Source organism: Peromyscus californicus, unplaced genomic scaffold, assembly GCF_007827085.1.
Source record: "Peromyscus californicus insignis strain IS unplaced genomic scaffold, ASM782708v3 Scaffold_5__1_contigs__length_169319896, whole genome shotgun sequence".
In the NCBI taxonomy this organism is placed as follows: domain Eukaryota; kingdom Metazoa; phylum Chordata; class Mammalia; order Rodentia; family Cricetidae; genus Peromyscus; species Peromyscus californicus.
In genome coordinates, this window is record NW_026294573.1 from 16267233 (window position 1) to 16285964 (window position 18732).

The 18732-nt window shown below is 42.3% G+C and overlaps 1 protein-coding gene across 25 annotated transcripts in view; it reads right to left on the minus strand.

Moving 5' to 3' along the window:
- Eif4g3 (eukaryotic translation initiation factor 4 gamma 3) overlaps positions 1-18732 on the minus strand; it is a 230441-nt gene that overhangs the window by 126132 nt on the left and 85577 nt on the right. For 9 of the 25 annotated variants that reach the window (XM_052717675.1, XM_052717660.1, XM_052717656.1 and 6 more), the window contains 3 exons: positions 7575-7670; positions 6135-6248; positions 2992-3024 (listed from right to left, as the gene is read on the minus strand). The exons of 2 other annotated variants lie outside the window; for them this stretch is intronic. In XM_052717675.1, the coding sequence (XP_052573635.1) occupies positions 2992-3024; positions 6135-6248; positions 7575-7604 (177 nt within the window). In that variant the 5' untranslated portion in view covers positions 7605-7670. The remainder of the gene's footprint in view (positions 1-2991; positions 3025-6134; positions 6249-7574; positions 7671-18732) is intronic. 14 more of the 25 variants (XM_052717676.1, XM_052717673.1, XM_052717672.1 and 11 more) reach the window with 6 other exon arrangements.

Below are 18732 nucleotides of genomic sequence, written 5' to 3' on the forward strand. Positions count from 1 at the left end.
TTCAATATTTAAAATCTTGGAATTTTCTGTAATTCACATAACTGTTTTACAGAGGAAAAGAAAAGTATAGTTCCTAACTATATGAGGCAATGTTTTCTTTTCACAAGGATCCCTCCAAATAGTCGGCAAACGATAACTCACTTGTCTCCTTTCCATGTCTACTGAAACACTTACCAAGCCACAGCGAGGCACACACTTGCTACACAATCATAGGGAACATTCTCTAATGCCGGTTTCTTTACAAAACACGAAAGGATAGAGATGACAAGAAAGAACCACTGATGAAAGAGAGACAAATCTCACCTCTAGCCTCAAAATCCTCAGGGTGGGGGTTATGGGACTCTCTGAGTTAAACATGTCCCTGTCTACTCAGTTTGGCTTACAACTTGGGGTGTACTTGCCTCAGCCTCCTAAGCACTAGGGGGACACACACACACACACACACACACACACACACACACACACACACACACACGTCCACACAAATACAAAATAATAATGTAAAAACCAAACAAACAAAAGAGGTCCTCCTCAGCTACATAGTAGGCTCCATGCCAGCTGGAGGTACTACCTAATCCCCCATCTGACCCAAGCAAGCAATGACTTTTCTTGCTAATGAATGCAATACATGTGTATACTTCTCTATTTAGCAGCAGAATGTTTTAACAGGTTGCTTATCTTATAAATAAAGTTTTATTTATTCTTTTAGAATTGTTCTTGTAAACATTATGACAGGAAGAAAGGCCAACCACCAGTAACCCTTCCCTACACAAGGGGCATGGCTACCGAAGTCAATCTATCTCACAAAAACTTCTGAAAGTACATCACATACCTCATGAGAAAGTTTAGAAATGACTGCTCAGAGCCAACAGTTTGTAAATGTTTTAATGCAGCATCCCAACTTCAGGGCCACTGCAGCTGATCCCAGGCAGCAGAAACACAAAGCCTCTCCCTTCAGATTAACCATCTCGCAGAGCCTGTCACTCTACTAAGTGGGGCGGATACTAGTGACAGTGCTCTGGATTCAGGATCACCCTCATGTCAGTAAGCTGTACTTCGCACCACCTACCAAAAGAAGAGGAGAAGAGCGGCCAAAGGCAATCCTAATTACTGCTACTGGCGGTCTTCCCTGAGAAAAACCAATGTTTAAGAAACACAAAGGTGAGTGAAGAAACTCAACAGTGCCCCTTACCAAGGAACTCAAAAGGTGTTCTCCTTCTCTCTAGTTAATTCACGAAATCCCACTTCTTTTCACTCTGCTTCTTGGGACAGATGACCCTAGTTTCTCTCTTAGGAGTACTTGGTTTCACCCTGATTAAAATATAAGCTTTATCTCTGCAGAAATGAATACAATCTTAAAAATTATATTAATCCTGGATCTTGAGGGATGGCTCAATGGTTAAGAGCACTGGCTGCTCTTGCAGAAGACTCAGATTTGATTCCCAGCACCCACATGGTGGCTCACAACCATCTCTAACTCCAGCTTTAGGGGATCCAATGCTCTTATCTGGCCTCCAAGAGCAACAGTACACACATGGTACAGCCATACATGCAGGCAAAACAGCCATATATACTAAATAAAATATATGTGAAAACAATTACACTGTACTAACTCTACCCATCCTGAAGGACTGTACTTCTAAGTAGGAGCAAGCACACGCTCCACTGCATCCTGCCGACCACTTCATTTGCATTATCTTACTCATCTGCACATTCTTCCTTCTTGAAGCATCATTCTCATTCTAGAGGGGAGGAAAGTGAGGCTGAGGGCAGAGAGTAACTTACCCAGCACACTCAATTAATCAGGGGGAATGAAACCTACATCTGGCTAGTGCCAGCATTCCAAAGTCTTTGTAGCAGTGTATCTCCAAGCTGAAAAAATACCCAAGTCGTATTTTTTTTTCCCCCAGAAAACCAAAGAACAGTCATCCATGCCATATCTATGCTTGGAACGCCTCAGAATTTGGTGACCTTGTCTCCTCCAAAATTGTTAAGACTACATGGTAAGAAATGGAGCTTTGTATCAAATCACTTACTGGAATGAAAGATTCAAAGTGAGGCAACAGCCTTTTAGTGAGCAAGGGAAATCCTGAACATAGTATCGTGGGTTAATGTAGAAAGGATCCCCACACCTCACATTTCTCAAAAGTACTATGTAGATTAAAAGCATCATTAACAGCAGCTGCCCCTGACTGACTGGGCGAGCTGTGTCAGATGCTGTGCAGCTCATCTCCTGAGGAGGGTGCTGGCCCTGGTTCACTTGCTTTACACAGCAGGGGCCGGAGGCTTAGTGCAGCTGGTCACATGCAGCAGGGCCGGTAAGTATGAACCCCAATATATCAGACTCTAACCTGATTCTTCCTACTACACCAAAGAGGAAACGTCTTAGAGCACTCCATGAAGTGTTGGAGAGAACAGGAGTCTCCTGTAAGGTCACCTTTACTACACACCTGCAAAATTACATAGAACTGCTTTCTGATTTTTGTAAACTTTAATTTCTGTAACCTTCTCATCTTACAGAATCAGTAGTCTAAATCATTCAGATTAAGTAAGGCTGAAGAGTTCTATGTAGCAAACGAATGGACCTTGTTGTTAATCAATTTATTACGAGGTCTAAGTTAGTAATCACAAGTGGTTTTAGAAACACTAGCTGCTCTATACATCAGTAGCAGTTACAGCAGAAGGTTAACAGAAACCCTTAGAATGTTACCTGCTCCATTAGGTTAAATTGATTAACAAGTGTCTGAATTCAAAGGAATCTCTTCAAGGAAAGAAAAGAAGGTTTTTAACTTTGCTATAAACATAGGCAAACGGGCTTGTTAAAAATAAAATATGGTGAAACTAATGAAAAACAACTGAATCTGACCAGACAGAGGCTGCTCTTGGAAGAGTCACCAGGGGAGTCACACGAGGTGGCAGCATTCTAAGGGTCAGCAGCTACTAAGCCCCACATATTAGTCAGGGTGACAGTGAGGGGCAAGGGTACAGTACCTGATGATGGGCAGGTCGAGGCCCCGCTGCAAACTGAGAGGAAAAGGGAGAACAGACACAAAAGGAAAGGCACAAAGAGTCAGAAACACAACAGAAACCAAAGTTACACAATATACAACAAAAGAAAAGACCAAAACCCACGAGAGAAAAATAAAAACACAAAACAGTAAAGGCTTTGCTACGGGACAGTGACAGACAGGCACCAAGATCCAACAGGGCCACACCACCACCCAGATGTCCTGTCATTCAGAAGCTGGGAAAAAGCCATTAAGCTACGAGCACCCAATAAAACCTCCCCCGACCCCCCCAAAAAAAGATGCAAAGGGAAGTTTGAAACACTAGGTGGGTTGTATTCAAACAAACACAAAAATCAAGTATGTGCCATGAAACTGTCCACAGTTGGAGGACACCAGGAATGCTTTCAGATTACCAAAGCACAGTGAATGGATGTTGAGGAAGAGACTACAAATGTCTTTAAATGTAATGAGTGTCTGATACACAGGCTTGATGTGTGCGTGTGCTGAAATGCAATTAACTAGTAAAGCTGAATAGTAGGCATTTTAAAGATAAACAACCAGTAAAGAGCAGTGCTCTCTAAGAGGATTAGTCAAAATGGCATTATTATAAGCTGGAGGAAAATGGGCAAGAAGTACAAGATTTCAACTCTCTTTGCAGCTTGGAGCAAATGCTGGAAGCCCCCCTGTGCGGCCTGCTTGCCGAGATAGCGGACACTGGCCATGAGAGAAGGGGAACCAAAGCCCTCCGGTATTTCCAGCAGCTGACACGCACCTCCATTCTCTCTTAGAACACTTTCTCAGTCCAGATTTTTTAAAAAAACAACAATCAAATCTCTGGACTAAAATCATTTTTCAGAGCAAAATTTGGCTAATAATAATTTTAACTAAAAAGGACAGAGAGAATCCATCATACAAGTCACATCTCGATGCTAAAACCTCTCTAGCTCCACCGCAGCTGTCCTCTCTATCAGTGAAGAGAAAAGCCTGGGAAAGCAGTTCTGAGTGCAAACCACACAGGCTCTGATTGACAGTACTTAAGGACTAAGTATCTGTGCCTTCACAACCCCAGCGGAACCAGGCGGCAGGCTGAGGGAGGCCGCTCCTGGCTCGGCACTTCATTCACCTCCGACAGGAACATACACCTTTGTAACTCTCTCAACTGTGCTATCCTGTACTCAAAAAGTCCAACAATGCCACGGAGCACACGGCCCCAGTATGGGGGCCCACTAAACACATTTCTGCTAAGAAATCCTACCTCAGAAGCTACAATGTCCCCAAGTGGTTAGAAAAGTGCCTTGATGGTCTATGCTTGCTCAAGGTGTGTAAGAAAAGCTGCCAATTTTGGCAAATCGGCTTTTCAGAATGATAGAAGGTAACAGCTAGGGATCTTCTAGAAATTTCTCCTCTTCAAAGAAATTGAGGTTTTAAATGATCAGTTTTTCATTTATGAGAACAGAACAAACAGATCATTCCTCCACTGTGGGCATCAAGTTTCAAGATTAGGTAATACCATCCATATGCTACAAAAGTAGAGGTTAGAAGGAGAGATCTCTGCATGACACATTTGAAGAAAACAGGAGAGAAGAGTCACTTCAAAGACCGAGCTGAGCACAGGAGTGACGTCTTCTCACAGTTCTGCAAAAAGGCCCCAATTCTAAGATTCTAACAAAAAAAATCAACTTTAGACAATTGCAAAGTTCCAGTCAAGAGAAAACTATCTTACAAAAGTGCATGCATGTGTGTGTGTGTGAAGGAAGGCCCTGGAGCTCCCCTGGACTACTCTGGACTGGTCTCCGCTGGCTGGGGGGTTTCCCTGTGAAGTGTCACCAGTTTGACCCTAGAGATGGCTGTAAGCAACAGAACAAACTGTAGTCACTGCTGGCCCATGTTACAAATAGAAACTTGTCGCTTGAAAGGCCTCACTTTGAGATGGTGAGGATTCCAGCTATAAAGGAAAGCAGCCTATGGGAACTGGAATCCAGTGCTGGTGCTGCTTACCCACACCCTCCCCTGCTGTGCACAGTCGGTAACTGAGTCCGGCCAATAGAACAAGGACTGGTTACTACAAAAGTCAAATCGTCCCCACTCCAAATAGACTTCTAATAACTTCACTATTTTTCTTAGGCCATTTAAAAATAAACTGCAGTTTGAAGAGCTCCATCAAGAAAGTGGGGCAGATGGGCAGCATTTTTAAATGTGGAACAAGATTCTCTATATTATGAACGTAACTAACAGAGTACGTATCAACTAGAAATATAGACAGGAAGAGAACCTGAAGGAGGGAGGGGGCACTTGAAGCCAGCAGGATTGAAAAAGCAGATGTCTGGGAAGGATGAAAAGGCTAGCCTAAGCAGCATTCATTGCCAATGGCCTATGAAAGCAGAACTAGAATGGAATAAACCATCACTGCTAACAAGCTGCAGCGCCCCTCAGCACAGCCCAGGCCTCTCCTGCCAGTCCAAGCAGCTGGAGATGAAAGAGACAAGACCATGGCAACTGGGATGGAAAGAGAAAGTGCAGTCCTGCCAAATCTCCCCCCCGTGCTACCCTCCCGGCACCAACACAAACCAAGTAAAAGGCAGCAGACCCAAAACAACAAGCAAGAGCAGTGTGGGCTCATCGAGTCTTGCACTTGCTTTGGGGCATGTAATGGAATGTGGCACGTGTGGGTTTTAGTAATGTAGGTGGTAACGGTCACTACCAGAGGAAATGGCAAAAAAATTGCAAAAGGATGGCATCTGAGAAGTTTATGACCACAGGAAAAAGTGGCTGATAACTGCAGACACTGCCCCTTGATAATCAATTATAAAATGTAAAGGGTAGACAAGAAGCCTTGAAATTTATCTTTTAGATTCAAATCAGAAAGGGATATTCCACTTCACATTTAAAATAAGGGGAAAAATGCAAAACCCAAATTATTCCTGTCTAATTCTCAATAGAGGGACCCACCCAATTTGTTATGGTTTTCCCACTGCGCCTGGCAGAAGCTAGCATGCCAGGCTGGACTTCCAGAGAAGATGTGATCAATGCGTTTCTGTTCACCAGCCAATATATGGCTGTGGTCAGAACTAGCGCGTGCCAGAGGCACTGCTGCCTGCAAGAAGTACAGTTTGTTATATTGCTTACAATGCAGTATTTTATCCAGCCTCTTCCAGCCAAGGACCTGTAAACGGGAGTCTGTTCCAAAACCTTCCTCCTCTTCCAGTTGTCTGTGCAATGTATTGGCACTGTTCTGCTGGGCTGTCAAGAAAACTGGTTTAGAGATGCAGCTCTTCAGTCAGGTTTTTGCGCCAAGCTCTATCCATGTAATTTCACTCTGATTTTCTTCCCCAATCATTAAAATGGGGGAGGGGAGAGGGCCACAGAGTTCTCTGCAGTAAGAGCTTACCATAATGTTCCATGCTTAACAATCAGAACCGGGGCCTATTGAAATGGATCTGTTGAGATCTCAGGCCCATCCAATAGCCAAGTATCCACATCCCCAAACCACTCTCAGAACAAAAACTTGCACCAGACGTTAGGTTCACCATTTCAGTGAAAAAGGAGACAAGCAAGCAGGCAACAAGGACTCAAGTCCCACAACTCTAGAAATGGTTCCTCTGCCCTCTGGGGAGGACCAGGATCTAAGAACAGGTGTTGGAAAAGGCACCAAGGGAGAGGAAAGCAGGAAGAGGTGAGAAAGACAGGCTGCTGTGTGCAGTCTAGACTCTCCTAGTTCTTTAAGCAGGTCTCTGGAACATTTCAACAATTCAAACTTCATGCATGAAATCAAATGAGCAGGAGCTAATGCAATGACCTTCCTATGCTACAAGCAAAAAAGCAGGGTTGGGGTGCAAAAAGAAGATCCCTGTATTCCAAGAATACACAGAGCTGAAGGTCAAAGAGGGATGTGGGGTACAATGAGATGTTACAGACACCTTCTGCCCAAAGCTACTCATGCAGGGAAGGAAAGGAAACGGCGCTAACAGTTGGACAGCTGAAGCCACTGTGCACTGTCAAACAGGAGGATGACCTGGAGTCCATCTTAGTAAGTGTTGCAATCCACATGAGGGGTGAACAAGGAGGATGACTGCATTTACACCTGTACGACAATTAATTTACCACTGAAGAAATGAATACACCTGGGTGGGTATCATGCACGTGATCATACTGTCAAATGGTTAGAACGATCTGGTGGCATGGGTTCAGAAGCCCTACTTCCCACAGCACTCAAGTCTGAGGCAAATCAGTAAAACCCAATTTGCTTCTAACATCATTCTGCTTCACTTTCCTAAATTCTGAACACTACAAATCAAACATGAAGAACTTAAAGGAGAAAAACCTGAATGTACTGGATTGTGTAGAAGGAATCTCATGGCACACACAGCTCTACCCTTTCCTCCCTAAGAAATGTAAACATCCAGGGCTTCTAGTCGTCCCAAATGCAAGTGCTGCCTGTTACCAGCACTGACAGTGTAGTGGTACTGGTGATGATGGTGGTGGTGAGGAGTCTGCCCAGAACACAGTGAGTAGTCACTAAAAGATCACAGCAGTTACCCAGAGGAGAGAGCAGCTGCTGACACTTACCGGAGACCGGGTCTGAGGCTGTGAATTCATTGTCTGAGGGGCTTGAGGGTAGACCAGTGTGGTTGGACCTGCATTCTGTCCAGAGGGATAAGGGGTCTGTCAGAGAACGGCAAAAACAATATTTAAAAAAAAAAAAAATATGACACGGCAACTCAAATCCAACACATTTTTTTAAAGTTCATAGAAGTGGTTTGCATTGTGGCCTGCAGTTATTTTTTTTTAAGTGTTAACTTTATCATAATGTTCAGCAACTTAGATCAATGAAGACTTCCGAGGTTAGTGTATATATCTCCTAACAGAGCTGCCAGCAACCCAAATCTAGGGACAAATTGTTCAAACCATCTCCTTCTTGTGTGTGCATGTTGTAGAGGAGGAGGCTATGAATGTGGAGGCCAGAGGGTGATGGGCAATGCTTCAGGAGCGACCCCACTCCACAACCAGTTCACAGCAGACAGAAGGCTAACACTGCCTCGAGTTTTTTCCTTTCTCAAATTCTATTACTAGCCCCAAACTGAACAACAGGGCAGTTAGTTACCTGGTCATGATTATTACAGAGTCAATAATTAGAAGACACTGAACAAGTTGATTCAAGGTTATCTTTTGTCTTACCAAAAATATTTTCATCATATACTACACTGAAAGGCTTGACCACATCAACTTTTTCAAAAGGTATGTGAATTTCTCCTTTGTTTGTTTTTTGTTATGCAAGACAGGGTTTCTCTGTGTAGCTTTGGAGCCTGTCCTGGAACTCACTGTGTAGACCAGGCTGTCCTCAAACTCACAGAGATCCGTCTGCCTCTGCCTCCCGAGTGCTGGGATTAAAGGCGCACGCCGCCGCTGCCGCCGCCGCCACCACCACCCATCAGTATGTGAATTTCTTATCAATTTTGGTTAATGGAGATCAAAAAGTATTTCTTCAAACATTTGGAAATAGTTTGAAAATATAGTATCAAAGCAAACATCTTAAAGCCTGGTACTTGAGGGACATAGGTGTAACAATTGGGAGTCTGAGACCAGTGTGGACTAGACAGCAAACCCTGCCTGCCTCAAAAGCCTTAAAATGCTGTGTATAAACATACAGAAATGTTCTCTGCTCAACCTCAGACTCAGAAGAGCATGCTGTGCCACTGAAAAGGAAGCCATGGCCTTTCCAGGGACCATGCTGGAAATATGCTTGACAGCCACAGTGACTGACAAGTCAAAATTTTAGTAATGTCTTCAACACATTGGCCAACAAAGGCCACACATAGCCAATGGAGAAGAACATGAATTAGCATTTAGGGACAGGGCTTTTCCACTTAGTAGTAACAGCACACATCTAACCAGAGGTACTGTAAATGCTGTTTCCTATGTACTTTCAAAACTGCATCACTGCTCCCAAACTATTATAACACTGCACCAAGAATTTTATTTTCCTGTAGCTTAAGCATCTGCTCTAACATACTTTAAAAAAAAAAATCCAAATCCTTTTCCTTTTTATATATTTACACTGGTGCAGGCATACATTCACACAAACACATACAGAGCATAGTGTCTGGTGCAGGAACACACAACACAAGTGTCTGGTGCAGTGCCTGCCGGACAAACACGAACATACATAACGCACAGTGCCTGGTGCAGGTACACACACACGCACACACAAATACAGTGCCTGGTGCAGGAACACACACACACAACACACACTGTCTGGTACAGGCACACAAACTGTTGTGTTACAACATAAACTACTGTGCCCCAGCAACATGTGCTGTTCATCCGTGGTGCCGGGTAAGGAATTCTGCCACCATCTCTCACTGGGCAGTTCTCCTGCTGTACTCAGTGTAAGGAACAGAAGCCTCCATATCCTTTCTTTCCTACACTTAAAGAACGATTAATCACGTTTCTTGATGGACTTTTTAATTTACTACTGTGTTTTACTAAAAATAATGCAAACACTCCAACAAAAAAAAACATCCTTTTTAATATTTATTTTTCACTATGTGAATATGTGTCTGTGTGTGGTATGTGCATGTGTGAGTCTGGTACCTGCAGAATCTAGAAGAGGGTATTGGGTACCCTGGAGCTGGGGTTATAGATAGTTGTGAGCCACCCAATATGGGTCCTGGGAACTGAATCTTGGGTGCTACGCAAGAGTATACGCTCGCTCTTAACCACTAATGAATCTCTCGGCTCCAAACATCCTTTTCTTAGACTTGAAATTATGTTTCTTTCTTCTCGGGTGTGACCGCTCCTCCCCCATGTGTTCATGTGTCACTTCCTGCATGTAGAGGTTACAGTTAGTTCTCTCCTTCTGTGTGGATCCTGGAAATGCAACTCCAGTCATCGGCCTTTACCCACTGAACCACCTTGCCGGTATCGGTGGAAATATTCTTTGACCTCGCTTCCTAACATCAAATGAATGGAGGGCTAAGGATAGATCAATGAAGTATCATTTCAAGAATTATTGGTGGTTTTGATAACTCTCCCTTTACAATGACTTTCAAAGCCATTACACGACTGTGGCTGGAACTCAGTGGCAGCACACACAAGGCCCTCAGATTTAATATCCAACACTACAGAACAGAAAGAAAAAGTAGCCCACGTCATAACAATCCCAACGACAGCACTCCCTGTGCACACTGAGCCTGCTTCACTGTCCAAGTTCATAAGAACCACAGACGAAGGTTCACTTTCCTTAGCTTTGTGTTTTAACGAACTTTGGTACATGTCTTGATAACCTGCTAACAAAGTGCAAGCTGAAGAAGACGAGCCAGCTGCAGAAGGCCTTAGTCACTTACAGAACTTTTAGGCCTATAACAACTATTTTTAAACAGTGATTCCGATGGTGAACTTCACTGGAAGAATGAGACAGACAAAACTGCACACAAGTTAGTTCCAAGACTTTAGACACAGACACATGGAACTAACACATGGAACTAAGATGAATTTTCTACTTTTACAACGGAAAATAACAAATTTAGCTAACAAAAACAATGATGATATAAAATACACACCCTTCATTGCATTTCACATGCTATTTGCTCTAAGATTTTTTAAAAAATAGTTTATTTAGCCAGGCAGTGGTGGCGCACACCTTTAATCCCAGCACTCGGGAGGCAGAGTCAGGCGGATCTCTGTGAGTTCGAGGCCAGCCTGGTCTACAAAGTGAGTTCCAAGAAAGGCACAAAACTACGCAGAGAAACCCTGTCTTGAAAAACCAAAAAATAAAATAAAATAAATAAATAAATAAAAAATAATTTCTCTAACTTTATTTATATGCATTGGTGTGAAGGTATCAGAAGTCCTGGAACTGGAGTAACAGACAGTTGTGAACTGCCATGTGGGTGCTAGGAATTGAACTCAGGTCCTCTGAAAGAGCAGCCAGTGCTCTTAACCACTGAGCCATCTCTCCAGCCACTGCTCCAAGATTTTAAACATAACTCAGAGCTAAAGAGTCATTTCTTGTTTTACGGCAATCTGTTCACCTTAAATAAACAATGCCATTTGGACTAAACTCAATATTGTGTGAGCATGAGAATGTACACACACAGGACTGGGCAGCCTAGCTGCCAACTTCCCAAGACTGTCGTCAAGTAATCTTCACGATACTGACCTCCCTCATGCTGAAATTCCATTTCTAGGAATACAGCCTATAGATAAAACCTCATGCTTTCACCAGCCTCAAATGGGAACATTCTATATTCCTAAATAGATTATTATTATCATTATTATTACTGTTATTATTTGGAGACAAGATCTCACTATGCAGCCCTGGCTGTCCTTGAACTAATGTAGACCAGGCTAGCCTTGAACTTACAGAGATACACCTGTGTCTGCCTGCCAAGTGCTGGAATTAAAGGTGTGTGCCCCCATGCCTGGGGAGATAGTTAATCTTAAAAGAATTAGGTAAATGTACATATATATTAACATCATGGCATTTTACATATACAAATATATGTATGAGAAGGAAGATCATAAGTTCTAGGCCATCTGGGTTATGGAGTGAGTTTAAGGCTAGTCTGTGCAACTTCCTGGCCCCTTCTGTTAATTTAGAAATAAGCAAAACAACAGTAGTGGGGATGGGGAAGACACTGGGCCTGTATCTAATGGCAAAGGCCTGCCAGACATGTAGAAGTTTGGGTTCCATCCCAACACCAGGGACAACTGTTTAAACTATCTTGACTACTGGAAGTGCACAATACAACAGTGCTTTATACAGCTACTAAAGCCCCTCCAAAACTTTCCCTTTTGCAAATCAGAAACTGACTATACTTGATAAGCACTGACCATGCTTATTTTGTTTGTTTTATTTATTTATTATGTAGTTCTGGCTGTGTCCTCCAGGGAGATCCACCTGCCTCTGCCTCCCAAGAGCTGAGATTAAAGGCACCCAGCCCTGACCATGTTATTTACATGCAAATTAACTACTCAATTACAAGCATTAACCATTCTGTTTACATGCAATTTAACCACTCAATTTAAATTTAATGGTGGCATGTGGCCAGCATTCTATCAAGCACAGGTGTAGAAAGAAATAATTAGTAAGCTTTACTCTCCGGATGTCAACATTTTCTGTCATTACAAAGGGCTGTAACTCCTCTTCTACAGTAGTTACAAGATGAATTCTACTGGAAGATGTGCTCAACAAGACTGCACATGGGTTACAAAGACTTCAGAAACAGACACGGAGAACTAAGATGGATTTTCTACTTTTACGATAGAAAACAACAAATTTAGCCAACAAAAACATACAGCTCCTGCTGCAGTTCACATGCTGGAGAGGTTCAGCAGTAGCCAGCTAAAATTTCCAGTCTGAGAAGAAAAAGCAGCTGTGAAGACATACACAGCCTTCAAGACTCAGGTGCACACAGTGAGCCAAGCAAGGCTCACTTTACAGCCAGGACGCTGAGAAAAAGCAGCTCAAACTTAACTCTGAAAATTCACCAAATCTGAATAAAGATGAGGATATTAAAAAATAATCAAAATTCATGGGCTATGAAGGGCAGGGGGAACAGGCTCACTCAGATTCAGTTAAAACTGCATTGTGGAATGTCACAGGTAAGGAAGGTGCTGTGACTCAAGGGCTAGGGAGGGAGAGCGCAGGCAGTGAAGCACTTGCCTTGAAAACAAGAGAACCGGAGTTTGATCCCCAGAACTCAAGGGGAAATGCTGATTGTGGCTGAGTGTCAGCCTGGGGACAGCAGATTTGGGGATTGGCAGACAGCAACACAAAACCATCAGTACACACCAGACAACATATACTTACTGGTGTGCACAAAAAATGGCTTGTAGATCTTTCTGTACAGAGGATTATGAGGAATAGTACTTATGTTTCATTTCCAAGGATGGAGACTAAGAATCCAGGCAGGAGACACTATTTTCCTATTTTAGAAAGGAAATATTTCCTCATTTTACATGCAAGAGGTGTCATTTGAAAACAAAACCAAAATGCCCCAAATGCCAACAAGAAACATCAGACACTGAAAAGGACTCAAGGAAAAGACATCATCTTCACATGGCAGCTAGTGGGGCAAAGGAAGTTCGGGGAGGCAGGAGCAACAGCAGCCGCTCTTCCTGTCCCTAAAGCTGAATTCATCTCTGTACAGCATGAGTCAACCTAAAGTTTTATTATTTGATCCTTGAAACAAATCATTAGTTCAGCACAACGCCTTAGGTTTTTTAGAACCTTTTTTAAGACATGTATTTGTTTATTACGTGTGCCCATATGCATATCATGGCACACGGGGAAGTCAGAGGACTTGTGGCCGTCAGTTCTTTCTACCATAAGAGTTCAGGATCGGGACTGGAGAGATGGCTCAGGGCTTAAAAGCACTGGCTGCTCTTCGAGAGGACCCAGGTTCAATTCCCACATGGCAGCTCACAACTGATTCCTGTCTCTAACTAAACTAAAATAACTCATGAAACGAAAGTGCACAGTTCATTGTGTGTTGTCTTTCTGTCTATACAGCATGGGTTAAGTGAGTAAACTAGCATGGTGACCCAATACCCCAACTCAGCCAAGAATTGAGCAAACAGAACAGTGCACTTCCTTTCTAATGAATCCAGGCTTCCTTTTGTCTTTAAAAATAATCTGGAACTCATTTTAATGGGGTACATATGCTGACCCTCAAAGAGCAGGGGTACCCAAGTATCAAAAAGAAGTGCCAAGGAGAACAACTCCTTGCTTCCCAGACAAATGTGTAACTATGTGTGCCTGGGTTCTCAATGTTCTTGCCCTCAAAAGGCAGACTATAAATAGGTTGGTGCATCACAGTCATAATCACATCTAGACATACCAAAGACTCAGTCACAGCACACGGGGCGTAAACACTCCTCTGGGGGAGCGCGTGCAAACCATAACGTGAGCGTTGCTACCAGTATTCAATAGCAAGGAAATCCAACAAATCCGAAGAAGACTTGCTATAACTTCTTAACCAGGAAAACAGAGTTCTTACATTAAAATTTAACAATGACTGCATCAATGATGGCACCAAAAGGGCCTATTTGAATTGAAAACAAAATGAAATGGGACCTAATTGCTTTCTAGAGGAGAATGATATCTTCCATTCCTATTCTGTATTTAAAGATGAAAGCTCCCATCACAATGTTATAAGTAGAGTAATAGTACAGGAGGAGAATATAATACCATTTATAAAGGGAAGCACTCAATACTGGGTCTCCATTATGACTTCCATCTTACAATACTAAACGAATATAAAAACAAAACAAAAGCCCCACAAGTTATATTTAGATCATGGCTGACCCTGCTAAGTCAACACTGCCTGCTAGGTAACGTGACTCCACAGAACTCACCCTGAGAATAAACAGACGTCACATGAGCAGGTTCAAAGAAGAGCTGCGTCACCTGCCTACCCGCCCCACCCCCCTCTCCACCCAGCCCCACCCCACTCCCGACTCTCCACTTTGATTTCCAGAAACGTGGTGAAAGCAACTGCAGTCCGGTAACTTTCGGCTGCTCTTCCCATTCCAACCAGTAAGTCCATTTCCTTAACTAGGTTGGTAGGACACTTTAACTCAAGTGTACCCTGTCTGCGTCAGAGGTACTAGCAGTCTCTAGTTCACCTGGAGGCAAGTAGCAGGCACTCTACATGACTTGTACATTTTGAACATGAACAATACATCCCTAGGGCTTCACTCTAGCACATCCTGAAGAGTAAAACTGCTTCATTTTCCTCTGAGGATGCTCATTACATCACCAGTAATCAACATTTGACTCCCAAAGTCAGTTTCTTCAGATCAGTATAAGAGAAGCAGTTCAGCAAGTGTATGGAATTCTGGCTGGTTGTTGAGAACAGTGACACAGATGAATAGATGGGAAAAGATATGAGTGAACAAGCAATTCACAATTCACTAAATAACTGTGAAATGTAGGTCATTACAGGTATGTGGATAACAAGTAAAATGTACAGAGAAGAGGATTTCACCAGGAGATTTCCAGGTAGCTTCAACAATGACAACTTAGCAAACAATGACCTTCAGTCATCAGTGTAAAGAGAGCAGCATCCTGGGGAGGCAGAACAAGGCACACAGTGGAGCACAGAGAACCTAGAAAAGGAGAACATGTTACCTAAGCAAGAAGTGACCGCAGGGGAAGAACTAAATGAGGCAGAGTGAGGTGAAGTCGGAGAATGAGGTTTTAGGGACAGACTAAAATCATGTGTCAAGGGAAACAGGAATTATCTTAGAAGATGCTCAATGAGGCAGCATTTGTTATCCTCAGATGTGTTATCTAGGAGAACTATCACACAAAAGGGAAGCCAGGACAGAGACTGATGTAGACAGATGATAAAAGGCTACTAAAGTCATAGTTCAAGGCTATGGAACCTGCAATGAATGAACCTGAACAAACCAGGTAAACAGGACAAGTAATATACCAAGGAGGGCTAGCAAGATGGCTCACCAGGTAAAGGTGCTTGCTGACAACTGGGTTTGATTCCAGAACCTACACAGTGGAAGGAGAGAACTGATTCCCACAGGTGTGCGCACGCACACATAATCACACTCATGCACCAAATGCTAAAAACTAAAAGTGAAGAAAGATACTAGAACAGCAGGAGCCTCTGAGCAAGCAAGCAAGGCGAAGCTCTGACGCTCCTGAGGGAGCACAGAACTCAACGGCTGAATGGCCAGGACACTGATAAAGCATTGGGCCCAGAAGCCCTGTCCCTTGCTCTTGGTGCCACTGTACAGCCATACTGGTCTACTGGTCTATTTCTCCACAAAGATGATTTATGCTTGCTTGAGGCCTTCTCAACGGACAGTTTTCCTGATCTGGATTTTTAAAATGTAAGCAATAAATTCATTTGTATTAGTTAATTAGTTAAACTTTAACTGTCAAAAGGAAATCCCAAACACAAAAGCTAGAGAATATAAAACATACAGAGAAAAGTTAACCCCAGAGGAACCTATGAATCAGGACACAAAACAACAGATTTTCTAAGAGAGAAATGATAGTTTTGGCTCAAGACCAGATAATTAAAAATTGGGGAGGGAGGGTCACTTAGTGTAGGACACTGGGCTGACAGATGCCTCACTGGACAGTACTGACTCCCACAAGTTGTCCTCCGACCTCTACACATCGGCTGTGGCAAGTGCACACACATAGTCATACCACAAAATAAATAAACAAAATGTAATGAAAATATTCCAATGAAGTAGAAAGATGGACAATGTCAAAGTGCGGGACATAAATTCCTGGAATATCGAGTTTATTTCCTGACAGGTACGTATCTACATTAATTATACAAAAACCTACAAATTTTTGTTTGATTGTTTTTGTTTTGCTTTTTGAGATGGGGCTTCTCTATGTAGCTGTCCTGAAAATCACTGTGTAGACCGGGCTGGCCTTGAACACACCGATCTGCCTGCCTCTGCCTCTCCAGTGTTGGGAATAAAGATGAATGTCACCACACCCAGCCTACAAATTATTTTTTAAGTTAGAAAATATGAGGTGAATATAGACATCTTTGTCGTGTTCTTAATCTTTCAGGTTCAGCAAAGATACTCCCTGAGGGTTTCCAGGTGAGGCTTCAATTCTGTTGAGGTAGTTTCTTCTACTTTGGTTAACTGAGTGCTCCTATCAGAACAGGACATTGGGCTGGGAAATGCTTCTGTGTCAGCTGAACTGATGATCACTGTTTATCATTCTTTATGTTTGTGTGATGGACTGCAATGATCAGTTTTCAATATTGAACCATCCTTGCATTCCAGAAATAAATTGTATATAGTAGTGAGGTAAATCTTTAAATACACTGCATTTAATAAAACAAAACAAAGCAAAAAAAAAAACAAAACACTTCACAGGGGCTGGAGAGACCATGTCTCAGTGGTTAAGAGCCAGTATTGTTCTTTTAGAGGACCTGAGTTCAACTCCCAACACCCAGATACAGTGGCTCACAGCCACCTGTAACTTCAGCTCCAGGGCATCTTCTGGTCTCTGCAGGACCTACACTGATGTGCACAAACCAAATCAGACCCCCCCCCCAAAAAAAAAAGAAAAAAGAAAAGTACCATACACTTCATGATAAATTTAAAAGTTCAGAAAACTAGGGCTAGAAAGAAACTTCCTCAGTATAACAAAAGCCATACACGAACCACAACAAACATCACACTTAATGAAAAAATCTAAGCACTGTTCCTGAAGATGAGAGACAAGAGAAGGACTCTGATCACCAACAGAAGATCCAGCAAACAGGAAAGAACAGGAAAATTTTGAAACCCCATACAAGAAAAGACAACATAAATGTATCTACTCACTGATGATACAAGTTTTCTATATAGAAAACCTTAGGAAGGCTGTGGTTACATCTCAGTGGTACAGTGATTGCAGTTTTTCACAAAGCCTTGAGTTTGGTACCCAATATTAACTAGATGGGGGAAAGGACCACCCACAGGTATCTCTCACTATCCCCCCCCACAAACATACATATTCCACACACAAACTATCATAACTAATAATTTCATTTAAGTAGGGTACAAAGTCAACATACAGAAATTATTGTAGAGATGCTGCTGTCAGAAAAGAAAAATAGAAAGCTTCAATTACAAAGTATTTAAAACAAGACAATGTCAAAGTGGTGACTAAACTAAGAAAGTGACAAAGAAATCTATAAAACTTTGCCAAGAGAAAAGTTAAGGAATGAGTAGGAAAATGCTACCTATTAACAGACCACGATGCCAACCCTACCCAAACAGGATCTATACATTCAATGTAATGGGATGCTCTCTAGAAACAAAAAGTTCATCTGAGTGCTGGAATGGGCCAAGGACTCTAAACAGCAAAAACAGCGATTATAAGAATTCAGCTGTTACCCCAAGGTATTTTATATTGTTTGTGGCTATTGTAAAGGGTGATGTTTCTCTGACTTCTTTCTCAGCCCTTTTATCATTTGTGTATAGGAGGGCTACTGACTTTTTTTGAATTGATCTTGTATCCTGCCACTTTACTGAAGGAGTTTATCAGCTGCAGGAGTTAGTTCCCTGGTAGAATTTTTGGGGTCACTTATGTATACTATCATATCATCTGCAAATAGTGAAAGTTTGACTTCTTCCTTTCCAATTTGTATCCCTTTGATCTCCTTTTGTTGTCTTATTGCTCTAGCTGGAACTTCAAGTACTATATTGAATAAGTATGGGGAGAGTAGACAGCCTTGTCTTGTTCCTGATTTTAGTGGAATCGCTTTGAGTTTCTCTCTGTTTACTTTGATGATGGCTTGCTGTAAATTGCCTTTATTATGTTTAGGAATGTTCCTTGTTTTCCTGATCTCTCTAAGACCTTTATCATGAAGGGGTGTTGAATTTTGTCAAAGGCTTTTTCAGCATCCAATGAGATGATCATGTGGTTTGTTTCTTTGAGAAAAAAATTTATAAGAATTTATAAATTTAAAAGAATTTATAAGAATTTATAATTCTTATTTATATCATAATTTAGCTGGGTAGCTCACAGCCCTCGTCAAACCAAGTCAGAGTAGTGCTGGTGTAATAACAAGATTGCTGACACAGACTGAGTGAGGTGCCTAGAAAACAAACCTCAAATACATGGGAAATGACCACCCAAAGAGGCTGTGTTTTTAATCAATGGTACTGAGAGAACAAAAAATAGACAAGCCTGGCAGGGAACGTGCGGGCTGGGAAGTGGCTCAGTGGAAGAGCAGGTCCC